At 44.0% G+C, this 16,896-nt stretch overlaps 1 protein-coding gene across 2 annotated transcripts in view; it reads right to left on the reverse strand.

Moving 5' to 3' along the window:
• Window positions 1–12,039, reverse strand: part of LOC143974009 (tight junction protein 2-like) — a 67,913-nt gene extending 55,874 nt beyond the window's left edge. Inside the window, exons 1-2 of one of the 2 annotated variants that reach the window (XM_077474975.1) lie at window positions 11,997–12,039; window positions 11,464–11,557 (exon numbers count right to left, since the gene is read on the reverse strand). In XM_077474975.1, the coding sequence (XP_077331101.1) occupies window positions 11,464–11,487 (24 nt within the window). In that variant the 5' untranslated portion in view covers window positions 11,488–11,557; window positions 11,997–12,039. Of the gene's footprint in view, window positions 1–11,463; window positions 11,558–11,763; window positions 11,899–11,996 lie in introns of those variants that run through there. The other variant, XM_077474974.1, reaches the window with a different exon arrangement.
• Between the last annotated feature and the right edge of the window lie 4,857 nt (window positions 12,040–16,896).

The following is a 16,896-nucleotide window of genomic DNA, read 5'->3' on the forward strand; positions in this document are numbered from 1 at the left end:
CCCCCTCCCAAACAAATGCCTGAAATTACATCCAGAAATGCTGATATTCAAAACATCAGTACCATGTGGAAGAGGCCTTTTTTTGGAGATTTTCAATTACAAAATAATATATGGCCAGTTAAAAACAGCTCCACTAAATAATTAATACTCCACTTTCATTTAGTCTCCTTTCACATTAGTGCATCTTCAAAGTCACACAATTTCCAATGCGACTTTTGGTGCAATTTTGCATCGACTTTACATTCTAAGGATCAAAGTAGTGCAGGAATCCTTTAAGTTAAAGTGATTTCAGTGTAAATGGTGCCTTAAAAATAGAAAAAAAATGATTAAATTTTGCAATTCAACCCCTTTGCGCCAACAGCACATATATATGCAGCCTCACAGAAGTGGGCTTTTTTCCATGGGGCCGCATATATGTGTACCTCTTTGTGCTGGGAGCGAGACCGGGGACTCACGAGAGCACTGGGTCTCGTACAAACATTTGGAACCTGGGACTGCTGGTTGCGGGTCAGCTGATCACTGTGAAAGCCTCTGATTGGCTATTACAGTGATCAGTCACTGTAAGCCCGCCACCTGGGTTTCCTTCCTCTTCTAAATGAAGAGAAAGATACATTGCATCTTCCTCTCTTGCAGCAGAGGAATTGTAAATAATCAAAAAGCAATATCCTTTACCATTTTCCACCAAAAAAAAAGATCAATTTTTCTTGAGGAAAAAAAAAAAAAAAAGGTATAATCAATCTGGGCACAATAAGTAGTTGTGACGATATGTATGGTTTTACTAACGCATGTCAAAGTTGCAAAATTGAGCTTGGGTATTTGAACTTGTTTTACCCTAAGGGGTGAAATATTATTTAAAACATGTTGCAGTCAATGACAAGATGAGATTATATAAAACTGCCTTCCCCCAAAAATCTAATATTGCTTTTATGCAATCAGGGCAACATAGGGATGTAAGTTTCTGTAGGTTCATGACACTACAAACCGCAGCCACAGCATATGAACCCATCATTACAAAATAAGGCAAACACAGGAATTAAAACTACACTTAGGGTTGGTTCACATCTACATGTGTGACTGAGTGTGCGAATCGCATGTAGAGGGGCTCATTCATTCCAAAGGGCTGCTCTGTGTGTGAAAAACATAGTGCTGCTGCGCCATGCGAGTTTACAGATGTTTGGGGGTGCCGTTAACAATAGCACCACCGCATGCCTAGGAAAGGGCAGCGCGTTTATGCGTTTGTTGGGAAAACGCAATTTTGCACTCATCCCTGACATGCATAGATGTGAACCTAGCCCAAACAAAAATATTTAAAAGTATACCTTGCCTTTACCATTCAGGGAGTGACATTTCCAATATAGCTGCAGCAGACAAAATACCTGAATAGATTTTGATACAACCCCCTTGTATCCCACACCCAGTCAGGCTTTGCTGTACTGCACAGTGCTGTCTAAAGAACGATTCTTGAGAGAGGAAATAGTAGGATTACATCATAAATGTGCAGCTGCTCCTCCATGGTCCAATCACATGCTGGGCCAAGCCAAAGAGCATCGGGACCTTGTTGTTCTGTCTGACAGGTGTTCCTGGATCACAAGATTGGCTGCACAGAACTACAATTAGGAAGCTAAAACCATTGCATGCATGCATTTCAACTGCATTGCTGCCGTGCGATTAAAAGTGTATTAAACGCAAAACCAAAAATTTAATATATTGCAGCTGACCAATCCTTAGATGTGGTGGCTGCATTCGTTTTCATTTTTAGGCTTTTTTCCCGGTGATCATGTCAGCGACACCTCCTGCATTAGAGTGCCCTCATTCTGGATAAAGGAGCCCAGGGGCACCTTTGGACAGCAGCAAAGGTAATTACCAGCAGTTAGGGGTGGATGTGCACCCCTTGATGAGAACTGTGTCCAGGGGTGTATATTCATCCTTAATTACATAGTAGGTGAGGTTGAAAAAAGTCCAACCTGTGTGTGATCATAAGTCAGTATTACATTGTATATACCTGTATGTTGTGGTCGTTCAGGTGCTTATCTAACAGTTTTTTGAAATTATCGATGCTTTCTGCTTTCTGCTGAGACCACCACCTACATTTAAATACTTCATGTGCAATTACATGTAAACTGGGCAGTGTTCGGTCTAAATAGTCAATATGCATGAGTATTAAAAAGTTGTTCTAAAGGCAGGAGTTTATCTTAAAGCATTCTCTGCATTAAGGTAAAAAACCTGTGTGCATGCTTCCCCCCCCCCCCCCCCCCCCAAAACGTACCTGATCTCCATCCAGCGCTGTGCACGAGAGCAGCACCACTGCTCATTGACTCAGAGGCAGCAGAGGGGGACATTGGCTCTTGCTGATGTCAATCCCAGCCAGTGAGGATAGCATAAGAGCGGGGGCCAAGCCATACTACTTGGAGCAGGAGCGAGCCTGCATGAGTGCCCCTATAGCAAGCAGGTTGCTATGGGGGAACTCTGCAGTGGGGGGGGAGCCATAAATGCTGTCAAGGGGACCAGAGAAGGGGAGGATCGGGGTTGCACTGTGCAAAACTACTGCATAGAGCAAGTTGTTTGTTCATTTTAATTTATTTTTACAAATCACTTTAAAATAAGTTTTCATGTCTGTAGCTCTAAGTATTACAGAAAAATGCATCTCCAGAGGCACTAAAGTCGTATCTTGTTTATTACTACTTTTCATTGTATTATAATGTTGGTAGGCTACCGGCCCTCTAAGACAAACAGCAGGTGTTCCTAAACTTAAGAACAGCTTGAAAGCAACTCTAAAGAGCCTTCAGACTGTTGCTTTTCAACTCACGCATTGCAGCATGCTAAAAGCATGTGTACAACGTCCCCATTATAGTGTCTATTGCTATCTCAATGCTGCAGTGGGTTTGAAAAAAAATAAATGAAATAGGACATGTCTGTTTTTTCTGTGCTTAAGTGCGTTGGGAGACCCATAGAAGTCAATGGCAGTGCATCAAAAGGCATACATAATATGCCTTTTGATGTGTTGGCAACAAGTATTAACAAGCTTTGGTTAAAGCAAGTTCTGCCTGCAAAAAAATAAAAATAAATTTAAAAAGTCAGCAGCTACAAATACTGCAGTTGCCGACTTTTAAAATAAGGACACTTACCTGCCCGTGATGTCCTCAGCCGAAGCCGACCCATCCCTCGGCTCCGGGTGGAGGCCCCAGCATCTTCAGTAAGGGAATCAGGAAGTGAAGCCTTGTGGCTTCACAGCCTGGTTCCCTACTTCTCATGCGTGAGTCACGCTGGGCATTCTGAATGGTCCCTGCTGTCTTCTGGGACCCGTGTCTATCCCAGAAGACAGGGGGAGGATGGAGGGGGGGCCAGTATCTGCGGCAGTTTTTCACCGGAAGTGGGAGCAAATACTTGGATTGCGGGGAACCCACAACCAATTCGCAATAGTGTGAACCCAGCCTTAAACGAGCCCTTAGAGGTCTTTGTTGTGATCTCAGAAAATGAGAATTTCACAGTATAGCTAGCTACAAAAAGGTCAGGGGTGGGTTGTTTTCAAGTGTTTTTACTTGCTTGTTAAGTATGTGTAAATGCTTTACTGTCTACGGTCTCAAGACAGGTGCACTTTAATCCTGTCTGACCACTTCCTCGTATTTCCTGTCCCAATCAACACTAAAACTAGGAGCGAGAGGAAATCTTGTTAACAAAGATACAAAACCTCTCAAAATAGTGGATACACAAGTACATGCTTCTACTTTAAATCATTTTTAGGTACCGGTACCTCTACTTTACTGCAACTTTCCTAAATACCACTCCTAGATTATAGTTTACCTATCCACAGCAGCTGCAAACATTACTTTTCTCAAACAAGTTACACAACACAAGGGTCCCAGCATGTTGGAAGTTCACAAAACAGAGATTTGTCTTCTTGATGCTCACACAATTATGGCCACCAGCACTTAGGAGGAAAAAATAAATAAAAAAAACGCTTAGTATATAGGGTCTGTGTCCTAACTGACAAGTCCTCTTTATTCCGGAAAAAAAAAAAAAAAATTCAATATCTGTTCAATTCCATAAATAAAGAAAAAAATCTAATAATAAATTGGTGTGAAAAAAAAAAAAAAAATTAATAATAATAATAATAATAATAATAATAATAATAATAATATACAGAAACACACACAAAGATACAGACTAGCAGACATATTGATCAAAATCAATGGCCCGCACAGTGTTGTAAACTGTGAAAGGACAAAACTGAAATATTATTTTGGATGTGTGTATGCCTTAGTGGTTGGAAAAGCTGGGGAGCCAAGGTATAATACAGACGACTGGCACAGGTTAAGGGCTCATTTACATGTGTGTGGGCAGTGGCGGAACTACCGCCATAGCGGCACATGCAGCCGCTATGGGGCCCGCAGCTGAGAGGGGCCCGTGGGAAGGATGAGGAATGCATACTGTGGAGGGGGGCATCACCTCCCGCATGTTCCCCCAGCCAGCGGAAGCGAGGAGAGGAAGAGGCAAGCTGTCTGTACGAGCAGAGAGCTGTAATAGCTTTCATTTGAATGTCCTGTGTTCCCGGGGCTCACCGTCACATAGCCCCACCTCTTGGCCCGGCGTCTTTGATAGACAGAACACCGGTCCAATGCGGGACATGTGACATCATCAAAGGCTGCAGGCCAAGAGGTGGGGCTATGTGACGGTGAGCCCCGGGAACACAGGACATTCAAATGAAAGCTATTACAGCTCTCTGCTCGTACAGACAGCTTGCCTCTTCCTCTCCTCGCTTCCCCTGGCTGGGGGACCGTGCGGACGGTGCTCGCCCCCCCCCCCCCCACTCTGAGTCCCCCACACTTGCCCGCAGCCATTTGAGGGCTCCATACTGGACTGCACTCCACATCCTCCCCGGTGGCTCGCCTCTTGCTCTGCACAGGTGAGGCTGCAATTGTGGTTACATTGGTTACATAAAGGAAAATTACAAATGCTGATCTTTTAATTGGTGTTATATGGTAATTTTTTGAATTTGAATTGGCAAAGGAAACTAATGTTTGAAAAAAAATTTATGTCTAAAGAACATGTAATGTACAGTGCATTTTTGCATGTAGGAATTTTCTTTACTACATATTTCTGATTTTTTTTTTTTTTTTTTTTTTTTTTTTTTTTTTTTACAGCTATAAAGTTAACAGTATTAGTGTTTGCATTTTTAACCACTTTCAGACCGGACCAATTTGCTGGTCAAAGACCAGACCACTTTTTGCGATTCGGCACTGCGTCGCTTTAACTGACAATTGCGCGGTCGTGCGACGTGGCTCCCAAACAAAATTGACGTCCTTTTTTTTCCCACAAATAGAGCTTTCTTTTGGTGGTATTTGATCACCCCTGTGGTTTTTATTTTTTGCGCTATAAACAAAAATAGAGCGACAATTTTGAAAAAAACGCATTATTTTTTACTTTTTGTTATAATAAATATCCCCCAAAAATATATAAAAAAACATATATTTTTTTCCCTCAATTTAGGCCGATACGTATTCTTGTACATATTTTTGGTAAAAAAAAAATCGCAATAAGCGATTATTGATTGGTTTGCGCAAAAGTTATAGCGTTTACAAAATAGGGATAGTTTTATAGCATTTTTATTAATTTTTTATTATTTTTTTTAATGGCGGCGATCTGCGATTTTTATTGTGACTGCGACATTGTCGGGGACCCATCGGACATTTTTGACACATTTTTGGGACCATTGTCATTTATACAGCAATCACTGCTATATAAATGCAGTGATTCCTGTGTAAATTACACTGGCAGTAAAAAGGGTTAACCAGTGGGTGGCAGTGTAGGGGTTAAGTGTTCCTAGGGGTGTGTTACTAACTGTGGGGGGGTTGGGCTTTCATTTAGTGTACACTGATCTCTGCTCCAATCACATGGAGCAGAGATCAGCGTCACTAGTTGCTAGGCAGAATGGGAAAATGTTGTTTATACAGCATTTCCTCCATTCGGCCGCTCCGTGAGACGATCGCGGGGATGCCCGCGGCGATCGAGTCCGCGGGTCCCGCGACCGGACTCACGGGGGTCCCGACCAGCGTGGTCAGCACGTCCTGAGTTAAGTCATTCAGGAGGGATCCAGGCCAGGTGTCGGTGAGTGGAAATCACAGTGGAAAGCTCTGGAAGAGACATGCCAGGAGTTGGATGTAGAGCCAGAGCCCCCCCACTGTGAGGCAGCCCCACACTTGCCAGCAGCCATTTGAGGGCTCCAGTATGCATTCCTCATCCTCCCCGGTAGTTCCGCCACTGGCTCGCCTCTCCCTCTGCACAGGTGAGGCTGCATTGTGCTCGGGTCACGCTGCATTGGGCACAGGTGAGGCTGTATTGGGCATGGGTCACGATGCATTGGGCATAGGGGAGGCTGCATTGGGCACAGGTGAGGCTGTATTGGGCACAGGCAGGCCACGCTGCATTGGGCACAGATGAGACCACATTGGGCACAGGTGAGGCTGCATTGGGCACAGGGGAGGGTGCTTTGGGCACAGGCCACACTGCATTGGGCATAGGTAAGGCTGTATTGGGCACTGGACAGGCTGCATTGGGCACAAGTGGGCACAGGTGAGGCAGTATTGGGCATGGGCAGGCCACGCTGCATTGGGAACAGGCAGGCCACATTGGGTACAGGTGAGGATTATTGAAGCGCTAACACCAGCTGTTTGGAGTATCTTTATCTGTTGATTGTTAAACGTTCTGGAATATGTATATTGCTATTGTGGTGTAGGATCTGGGCCTGTTGTCCCTCCATCCCTTTTCTTTGCTTCCTTCCTTCTTTCCTCCTTCATCTCAGACTCGAACCACACCCCCTTTGAGCCACGCATTTTAAACCAAGCCCACTATTTAATTTAAGCCCCGCCATTTTTTTGTGGGGGGGGGCTGTTTGAAGGGGGGGCCCCATACAACATTTTGCTATGGGGCCCTGTGATTTCTAGTTACGCCCCTGTGTGTGGGGATTTGATTGATTTCCGCACAGGGAACACAGAAAACAATTGTACTGTCAACACTAGAACACAGGTTATGCTGCCATGGAATTTTCATTTAGCAAGCTGAACGAGAGAAATCGAATAGATTCCCTCATCTATTAGAAACAGCGTGGATGACAGAATCTCCCTGCCGGCTATTCCATGCAGACAGGCACTGCTGTTTGAATACCTGAATATTTCTGGATTGATTGGCGCTGTGCAGCCAACAATTTCATACCTGGCTCCTGAGAATATCAACTCTTGCTCAACTAGGGGAGGTGCCAACAAGATCAATATATCAGAAATTGGTCTAATTTCAAGCTATGCCAGTCTGGTTAGTCTACTATTTAGTCATAAAGGACAAATAAAAGTGGTTATAAAGACAAATCATTTTTCATCTTAAAGCCGTTGTAAAAGCTCAGTTTTTTTTCCACTAAAATAATAAGCAGGTTACACAGGTACTTACCTGTTCTGTGCAATGGGATTACACAGAACAGCCTTGAACCTCCTCTTCTGGGGTCCCCCACAGGCGTTCTCAGCTCCTCCTCTTCTCTGTGTGCCCCCATCCTATGGTGGCGTAGCTGGGGGCTCACTTCCAACCCTGTACATCCACACACAAGGCAGCTCTGCACAACCCCCAATCCCTCGTCACAGGATTTGATCGAAAGCACTGGGAGCCAAAGGTTCCTGCTGCCTCAGCAAAGCATGTGAAAGTAGGGAGAGGGCCCCAGATGGGCACATCGCTGGAAATCCAGAGGAAAAAGGAAATACCTGAAAATTAATTTCTTGGGGCACCCCAGGTCCCCAGAACCAGTGTTCCCATTGGAAGATTTCCCCTCTATTACTTTTCTGGGGGCAACCCAAAATTTACCCTTTCACTGAAAATGGTAAACAGGACAAATAGAGAGTATGAATCTCCCTAATGGGGACACAGACAGCAATACAAAATTGACAGGGGGTTTAATCCACTTCATCCAAAACTAAGAAAAAAAGTTTTCCCGTTATACTTTAAAGGATCTGCTACTGACTGCTTGGTGCCAATTACAACAGCATACCTTCAGAGGTCTAGTGGCATCCATGCCACGATGGGTCAGGGCTGTTTTGGTGGGAAAAGGGGATCTTCTCAATATCAAGTGTCAAAGTTATGGCTGATTGGTGTAAGTCATGTGGTGTAAATATTGGTGCTTTTTTTGGTGCGCACATTTAACAATGGTACAAGTTTTACTTGGTGGTGTACCAGACGCACCAATTCACATTAAAAATGCTATGTGACACTGTCCGATTATGTAGGCCAAAATAATGAAACATTCAACTAATGTTCTAACTTTAAAAAAATTGCATGGTAACCAGAGTGGTATAAATACTGTAGTGAACATGGTTTCAGTTTTGGTGCCCACATCTGGTGCACCAGTACCTGGCACATACTACTTTTATTAATTTGCTGCAGGAAGTGCTAATTCAGCATACATATAGAAATTGGTACATTTTTTGCGTGCTCTAGTCTTTGTTAGTCCATCCAAATTATGTGTATAAACACACTGTTCTATTCAAGATCTCACCCACGATGATGTGCTCTGATTGGGGCTGTACAGAAGGATAATGTTAAGACACTACCATATCATGGAGTTAAAGAGGAAGTAAACCCTGATGGGTTTACTTCCTCTTTCATTCCCTGCAAAGGCAAAGCATAATGGACTACTATGCATCGCATAGTAGTCCATTATGTGTCATTTACCTGACACAGGAGCCAGCGAAGTCGCCGCTGTCCCCTGTAGTCCGCCGCATCCATCTTGCTGGTGGCGTCTCGCAGCTCCGCCGCTGTCATTCGGCGAAGCCGCGATGACGTCACTCCCGCGCATGCGAGCGGAAGTCGACACGCGCGGCAGCTCCATTTTGGAAATGCCGCGCTCAGTGCGCCTGCGCGCCGCTGTCTACGGCGCATGCGCCGTAGACAGCGGTGCCCGTTTTTCGGGCAAATATCTCCTAAACCATATAGGTTTAGGAGATATTGCTTGGACCTACAGGTAAGCCTTAATCTAGGCTTACCTGTAGGTCAAAGTGGTTTGTAAGGGTTTACAACCACTTTAATGCATAATATGTCAAATGTTTGTCATTGCTTTACTATTTCAACACATTACCTGGAATTCATAAAGAGCATTTCAATCGGTGTGTGGCACACCCCGCTGGACAGAAGTCGATCATTTGATCAATTTCTGTCAAAGGGAATGTTGAAAAATTATTCTCAATCAGCAGGTGCTGCTGTCACAACACAACTTCCCCCCATGGGGACAATTCCTGCATTCACCTCATTGGGGTGGACAGAGGAATACAATATAATTATATATATCATTTTACACACACACACACACACACACACACACACCTCAGTTTCACTGCTACAGGGTGGTACCTGTTCGCCAGATCACGTATATATACACAAATGATCTGACAGTTCCAGGTAGGGATGTCCTCCGGCACTCGCAGATCATTGGGCAAAGAGGCGATCTGCCTATGAAAATGAGGCAGAGTGCGTTCTGACGGGTGGGGTGGGGGGAACGTAATTTGTGTGCCTGCAAAGGAATAAATGTAATCTATTCCCCTAGTAAAAGCAGCACACAGTTTACACAAAAACACTTAACCCTTTAATCGTCCCTGATGTCAACCCCTTCCCAGCCAGTGTCATAGGTATAGTGACTGAATTATTTTTAGCACTGATCACTGTATTAGTTCCATTGGTGGCCAAAAAAGTATCAGTGTCTGTCACAATATAGGGAGGTCAAAAAAACAAAAACAAACAAACAATGAAACATTAAATACAAATATATGAAGCACACAACATCATACATCTGAAGGACTAGAATGCTGAATGTCTTTTCACAAGGTCAACCCATAACAGAACCAACTTACTGCAATGGTCTCTGTACACACTTATCAGATCGATGTTCGAAAATAATCAGATCGGAAACAGATTGAACAGTTATAACTTCCTTTTTGATCCCTTTAGACTCAGTTTAGATCAGATACAATCCAACTGAGTCAGTTGGCCAGGGGAGAAAATTATATGAATCAGCAGCACCGAGATGATCGGGTCACACAGTCGGTTGCATTCTGATTGGGCCACACATTCAGTTATACAGTAAAACCAAGCATAATTCGTTCCAGAATCATGTTTGTAATTCAAAGCACTTGTATATCAAAGTGAGTTTCCCCATAAGAAATAATGGAAACGCAAATGATTCGTCCCACAACCATTTATTCATAAGTCCTTCAGTTTATAGTCCATATAAAAATATTATAGCAATATGACAGGATGGGTAACCATAAAATGTCCATCCACAAATGGAAGCCTCCACAAGAGGATTAGAAGCAAAATCCACCAGAAGCTACAGAGTATAAAAGAGAATAGAGGCGCCTCCAAGTGTAGCAACATGTTGCTAAATGTTGTACCTTCATTAAACGTAACCATATTGCTACACTTAGAGGCGCCTCTCTTCCCTTTTATATTCAGTTGTGACCTGACGCTACTTGTAGTCAAAATGTATTTAAAAATTTTGCTTGTCTTCCCCAACGCTCTCAAACCAAGGATTTACTGTATTCTGATCGGATCACGCATTCAATTGTATTCTGATCGATCAGATTCAAAAATTGTCTGGTAAAAATCAGAGATACAACTGATAAATTTCAATCAGATCGTCCAACTATTGACCAAAGTCTAAATCCCCTGTTGTGTCGTTTTCAATAATTTCCATCGGGAGCAACTGACTGACAAAAAAAAAAAAATTGAGATATATATATATATATATATATATATATATCTCAATCATTCAAGGCATGTATGGACACCATAAAGTCCCGTACACACTATCAGATTGTCTGCTGAGTTTTTCCTTCAGATTTACCAAAACCATGTAGTAGGAGGGCCTGCCTGATTGCATACACATTGAAACTCCTAAGGTTTGACCTCATATTATATGGTTTTGGTAAATCTGAAGGAAAAACTCGGCAGACAATCTGATAGTGTGTACGGGGCTTAACACTCCTTGTTGTGTGAAAGCATTCATGTAGTGTGGTAAAAGCAGGACTAGAAGTTTGGAAGCTCATACTAAGTCTCAGGCTCCTTGAAAACCTCCCCGTAAGAGTTCCCGAAACAGAAATCCAAACTTTTTTCGGACCTCTTCCTATTATGTCTGTTTTTTTGTCACATGCTCCAACATAGCTAATAATAAACCCAGAAACGAAATTCCAAAGTATAAAACCTGACTATTTTGTTTTGTTTAAGTCTATGCCAAGAGCAGCCATTGTGGTTAAAATAAAAGGAAAGCCTACTAAAAATACAGCAGGAGCCTCCCATGTGGGGCTCTTTTTGTAGGTCAGGTAGGGCTGCCATGGCTGCTGTGTGAAAGTCCAGTTCCTGGAGGACTTGTAGTAAGTGATGTGGAAAAAGAAGACACATGGAAAGCTGTAGACATGGGTGACCCAGATTCCTGCTTACCTGGTAGTGAGATCTGACAGCCATTTTAGGAGCAGGGGCTTGACTAAATCCAGGTCTGAGCTCGTCCAGCAGTAACAGCAGGCAGGAGGATCACCTGTATGTAGAGAGGAGAGGGGATCGTACACAGCTCACACAGGGTGTGGAGGGAAGCTCTAGTCTCTGACACTATCCTATCACAATGTGCCTCCCATTACAACAACTCTTTCCCCAGTCTGCCTGTATGTGTGTGTGTGAGGAAGGAGCAGCCGCCACCCACCTGCCCTGCCCTGCCCAGCTCCCAGCCAGGTCTGACGTGCTCACCTCGCCGCTCACAGCCTGTAATGTGAGCTCAGTCAGTCCCAGCAAACTCTCTCACACACGCAGTACAAGGCGAGGGGAGGCTGTGGGAAGTCAGGCAATGGACTAGCAGGGAGGAGGGGGAAGCTGTGTGTGTGTGTGTGCTATTAGACAGCAGCACAAATATTCCAAGAAGACAACAACTAGCAGCCCTGTGTGCCCACACTCATTTCCTGCTCACCCCTCTCCGAACTTACTCATTAACCTCTTGAGGAACATGGCAGCACAGCTCTGCTGACTGCAACTTGAGGGAAAACTACAGACCTCTCCTAGTGTTGGGTGTGGACACGGAAGTCAATGTATACAATATATAAAGTGGTTTTGTTACACTCTATGTCAGGAAAGGTTCCTGCTTTGTTGGAAATAGATTGTATAGTTTGTTTTAAAGCCTTGGCTCTCAGAACAAGCTTTAATCACCACCTCAAAGATAATTCCTTTAGCTGCATTCATATCCAGTAATTGCTTATATAAGCGCTAATATAGGCTTATCTTGTGTGTTTTTGCACAGGTATACATCTGTTTTGCAAGCATTTGTAAAAAAAAAAAAAGCTCCTGGGTGACAGTAGAGTAGAGATGTGCTCAGATATCCAAACTCATCTCTGGATAAACTCACACTCTTCTTTTTACTCCAATGAGCTGCAGGTTTGCTAAATCCTGCTCTGCAACTCATGTAAACAAAGCCCAGGTGTTCTATCAACTCATCACTAGTCAAACTCCAAATTCACACTTTTGTTTCACTCCATCGACCTGAGCGCAAGCTCAGTTCTGCCCCGCAGCTCATGTAAACAAAGCGTCCTCCATCTCCAGCCAAACTCGGAACTCACACTTTTTTTTCACTCCAGCGACCTGTGCGCAAGCTCAGTTCTGCCCCGCAGCTCATGTAAACAAAGCGTTCTCCATCTCTAGCCAAACTCGGAACTCACACTTTTTTTTCACTCCAGCAACCTGTGCGCAAGCTCAGTTCTGCCCCGCAGCTCATGCAAACAAAAGCGTCCTCCATCTCTAGCCAAACTCAGAACTCACACTTTTTTTTCACTCCAGCAACCTGTGCCCAAGCTCAGTTCTGCCCCGCAGCTCATGTAAACAAAGCGTCCTCCATCTCTAGCCAAACTCGGAACTCACACTTTTTTTTCACTCCAGCGACCTGTGCCGAAGCTCAGTTCTGCCCCGCAGCTTATATAAACAAAGCGTCCTCCATCTCTAGCCAAACTCGGAACTCACACTTTTTTTTTCACTCCAGCAACCTGTGCCCAAGCTCAGTTCTGCCCCGCAGCTCATGTAAACAAAGCGTCCTCCATCTCTAGCCAAACTCGGAACTCACACTTTTTTTTTCACTCCAGCGACCTGTGCGCAAGCTCAGTTCTGCCCCGCAGCTCATGTAAACAAAGCATCCTCCATCTCTAGCCAAACTCGGAACTCACACTTTTTTTTCACTCCAGCGACCTGTGCCCAAGCTCAGTTCTGCCCCACAGCTCATGTAAACAAAGCATCCTCCATCTCTAGCCAAACTCACACTTTTTTTTTTTCCTTTTTTACAATGAGCTGCAGGCTGGCTCAATCCTGACCCTCAGCTCATGTAAACAAAACTCAGGCCTCCTCTGAACTCATCTCTGGTCAAAATTCACACTCTTTTTTTACTCCACTGAGCTGCAGGCCAATGTAATCCTGCCCCACGGCTCATGTAAACAAAGTCTAGGCTTCCTCCAAACTCATCTTTAACCAAACTCCAAACTCACACACTTTTATTTTTACTCCAGTGAACTGCAGGCTGGCTCAATCCTGCCCCTCAGCTCATGTAAACAAAGCTCAGGCCTCCTCTGAACTCAGCTCTGGCCAAACTCCAAATTTACACTCTTTTTTTTACTCCACTGAGCTGCAGGCCAGCTAAATCCTGCCCCAAAGCTCATGTAAACAAAGCTCAGGCTTCCCTTGAATCCTCTCTAGCCAAACTCTGAACTCATGCACTTTTTTTAACTCCACTAAGCTGCAGGCCGACTTAATCCTGCCCCACAGCTCATGTAAACAAAGCTTAGGCTTCCTCCAAACTCATTTCTAACCAAACTACAAACTCACACTCTTTTTTTTTTTTACTCCAATAAATTGCAGGCTGGCTCAATCCTGCCCCACAGCACATGTAAACAAAGCTCAGACCTCCTCTGAACTGAACTCTGGCCAAACTCTGAACTCACACTCTTTTTAACTCCACCGAGTTGTAGGCCTACTTAGTCCTGCCCACAGCTCATGTAAACAGAGCTCAGGCTTCCTCCAAACCCATCTCTAGCCAAACTCCAAACTCACACCCTTTTTTTGTTTACTTTTATGAGCTGCGTGCCAGTGCAATCCTGCCCCACAGCTCATGTAAACAAGGCTCAGGCTTTTTCTGAACTCAATTTTAGCCAAACTCCAAACATACATTCATAAACTCACACACATACATACATACATACCGTTGCATTAAAAAAAATGTGAATATCATCAAAAAGTAAATTTATTTCAGTAATTCAATTCAAAAAGTGAAACTCATATATTATATAGATTCATTACACACAGTGATATATTTCAAGCATTTCTTCAGATTGGCCACCACACTATGACAGTCACACTATGGGGGATTTACTAAAACAGGTGCACACAGAAATTGGTGCAGCTGTGCATCAGCTTCTGATAGCTTAATTGAACAAGCTGATTGGCTACCATGCACAACTGCACCAGATTCTGTGTGCACCAGTTTTAGCCTCCGTTCACATTGGCGCAATTTGACGCGCCAAATTGCATGCCAAATCGCAGCCTATTGCCGGCAACGGAACTGCCCTAGTTGGTGCAATGCCAACTTTGTGGCGCAGCCCCGATTTCCAAAAGTAGTTCCTGTACTACTTATCTGTGCATGAACCCTCACAGATGTCTTTCAAATCACCCCCGAACTAACACTGAAATGCGGATTTGAAATTGTGCGAGTTCAGCTGTACTCACACGATTTCAAACACGCATTCAGTGTGAACGCACCCATAGTTAATCTCCCCTATAAGTTGCTGATCACCGCCATTACTAGTATTATATCTGCATTGATCAGCATCTTGATCAGAACTATGCCAGTGTCCCCAAAAACACAGTGTTAGCAGGATCAGCACCCTATTGCTGCCAACACTTGTGACATGTAGCAGAATACATTTTGAGCTAAATTTATGAAGAAATTTGATTTTATTGGATAAGTTTTGTAAGTTTTTTCAAAATTTTCCATCTTTTTCCATGTATTTAATAAGAAAAAAAACAAAAGAAAGCTCTATTAGTAAAATTTTTATATATATATATATGTATGTATATGTATATATGATTGGGTATAAAAAGAGCATCTAAAGGCCCGTACCCATGATCAGAAAATCAGAAGTAAAATGTATTCCGATTAATGATCTGCCGATATTCTGATCGTTAGTATGGTGCTTGCAACAGCCGATTCTGAATTTTTGGATGACAAAAACTGGATGTGCAGGCTATAAAATTTTTGTCGTGAGAGAATTTTCGTATGTTGAGTAACCACTTAACTTTCTTTTTTTTTCAAATTCTTTATTTGCAAAATAACATTCAGTAGCTGTAAACATACTTGGTTATAAAGGGTATAACTTGTTGTAATTACAATGTCTGTGCATCTCGACTTCCAGAGCATGTGAGAATTAAAACATTTGACGTCCCTGTGTCGAGACTACTGTGCTCCCGATCTGGGATAACAGTCTCGTGAGTATGAAGCTCCTTATGTCCCTTGTGTTGGTACTTTTGGTACTTAACTTTCAATATGAGACTAGCATGCAACAAAAACTGGACTAAAATTTGTCTGATAATCTGATCGTGTGTACTTGGCTTTAGAGTCAGAGTGTCTCAGAAGTAAAGATGGGCAGGGGTTCACCAATCTGTGAAAAGCTGTGTTAAAGCTGTGTTTAAAAATTGTTCCTCAATGTTAAATTGCAAAGATTTTAAATATATCATCATCTACAGTACATAATGTAATCGAAAGAGAATCTCTGTGCGTAAGGCTGGGTTCACATTGCAGCGATGCAGGAATGCCGCAAATCCGCGGCGGGTTCCTGCATCGCATACCTCCCAGCGGCAGTTCACACTGCTGGGAGTGTCAGTGAAACGTTAATGACACCCCCAGATTAGTTCGCATATCGCAGTGCGATCTGCAAACTCGGACGGGAATTGGATCGCATGGTGTGAACACCCATGCGATCCGATTCTGCTGCGGACCAAAAAAAGGGTCCTGTGCGAGTTTGGGCCGTGTGCGATGCGAATTCAGCCATACTATCTGTATGGCTGAACTCGCATCGCACAGAGATCGGATGTGATTTGCACTGCAGTGCGGTGCGAATCACATCCGTTCTCATAAACCGCTGCAGTGTGAACCCAGCCTAAAGGACAAGGTCAAATGCAATGCAATATTGGATGCCTGTGGTCTTTGGGCCCTCAGACAGCACTACATTAAAAAAAGGAGCGGGCTGGGAAGCCAGGCCGCCACGCCCTTAACAACCGATGAGTCATCAGCTGTCAGCGGGATTTCCCACTGACAGCTGAATGTAAAAAAAAAATTGCCGGAAAAAACATTTGTGACCAAAAACAATGTGGGGCCTCCTCCTGAATCCGTACCAGGCCCTTTGGGTCTGGTATGGATTTGGAGGGGAACCCCATGCCAAATTTAAAGAAAAAAGTGGCATGGGGTCCCTCCCCCAAATCCATTTCCCCTCCCTTATCCGAGCATGCAGCCCAGCAGCTCAGGAAAGGGAGAGAATGAGCAAGCACCCTCTCCTGAACCATACCAGGTCACATGCCCTCAACATGGGGGGGGGCTTTAGGGCCCCCCACCCCAAAGCACCTTGCCCCCATGTTGATGGGAACAAGGGCCTCTTCCCCACAACCCTGGGCTGTGGTTGTGGGGGTCTGCGGGTGGGGGCTTATCAGAATCTGGAAACCCCCTTTAACAAGGAGGTCCCCAGATCCTGCCCCCCATGTGAATAAGTATGGGGTACATTGTGGTGCAGGAAAGGTGCTTTCCACATGCGTTTCCCACAACCCATTCAAAATAAACTGCCTTTGCAATCTGCTGTGGGT

This window comes from Lithobates pipiens, unplaced genomic scaffold, assembly GCF_037356315.1.
Source record: "Lithobates pipiens isolate NorthernLeopardFrog02 unplaced genomic scaffold, aLitPip1_a1.2 Scaffold_13, whole genome shotgun sequence".
NCBI lineage: Eukaryota > Metazoa > Chordata > Amphibia > Anura > Ranidae > Lithobates > Lithobates pipiens.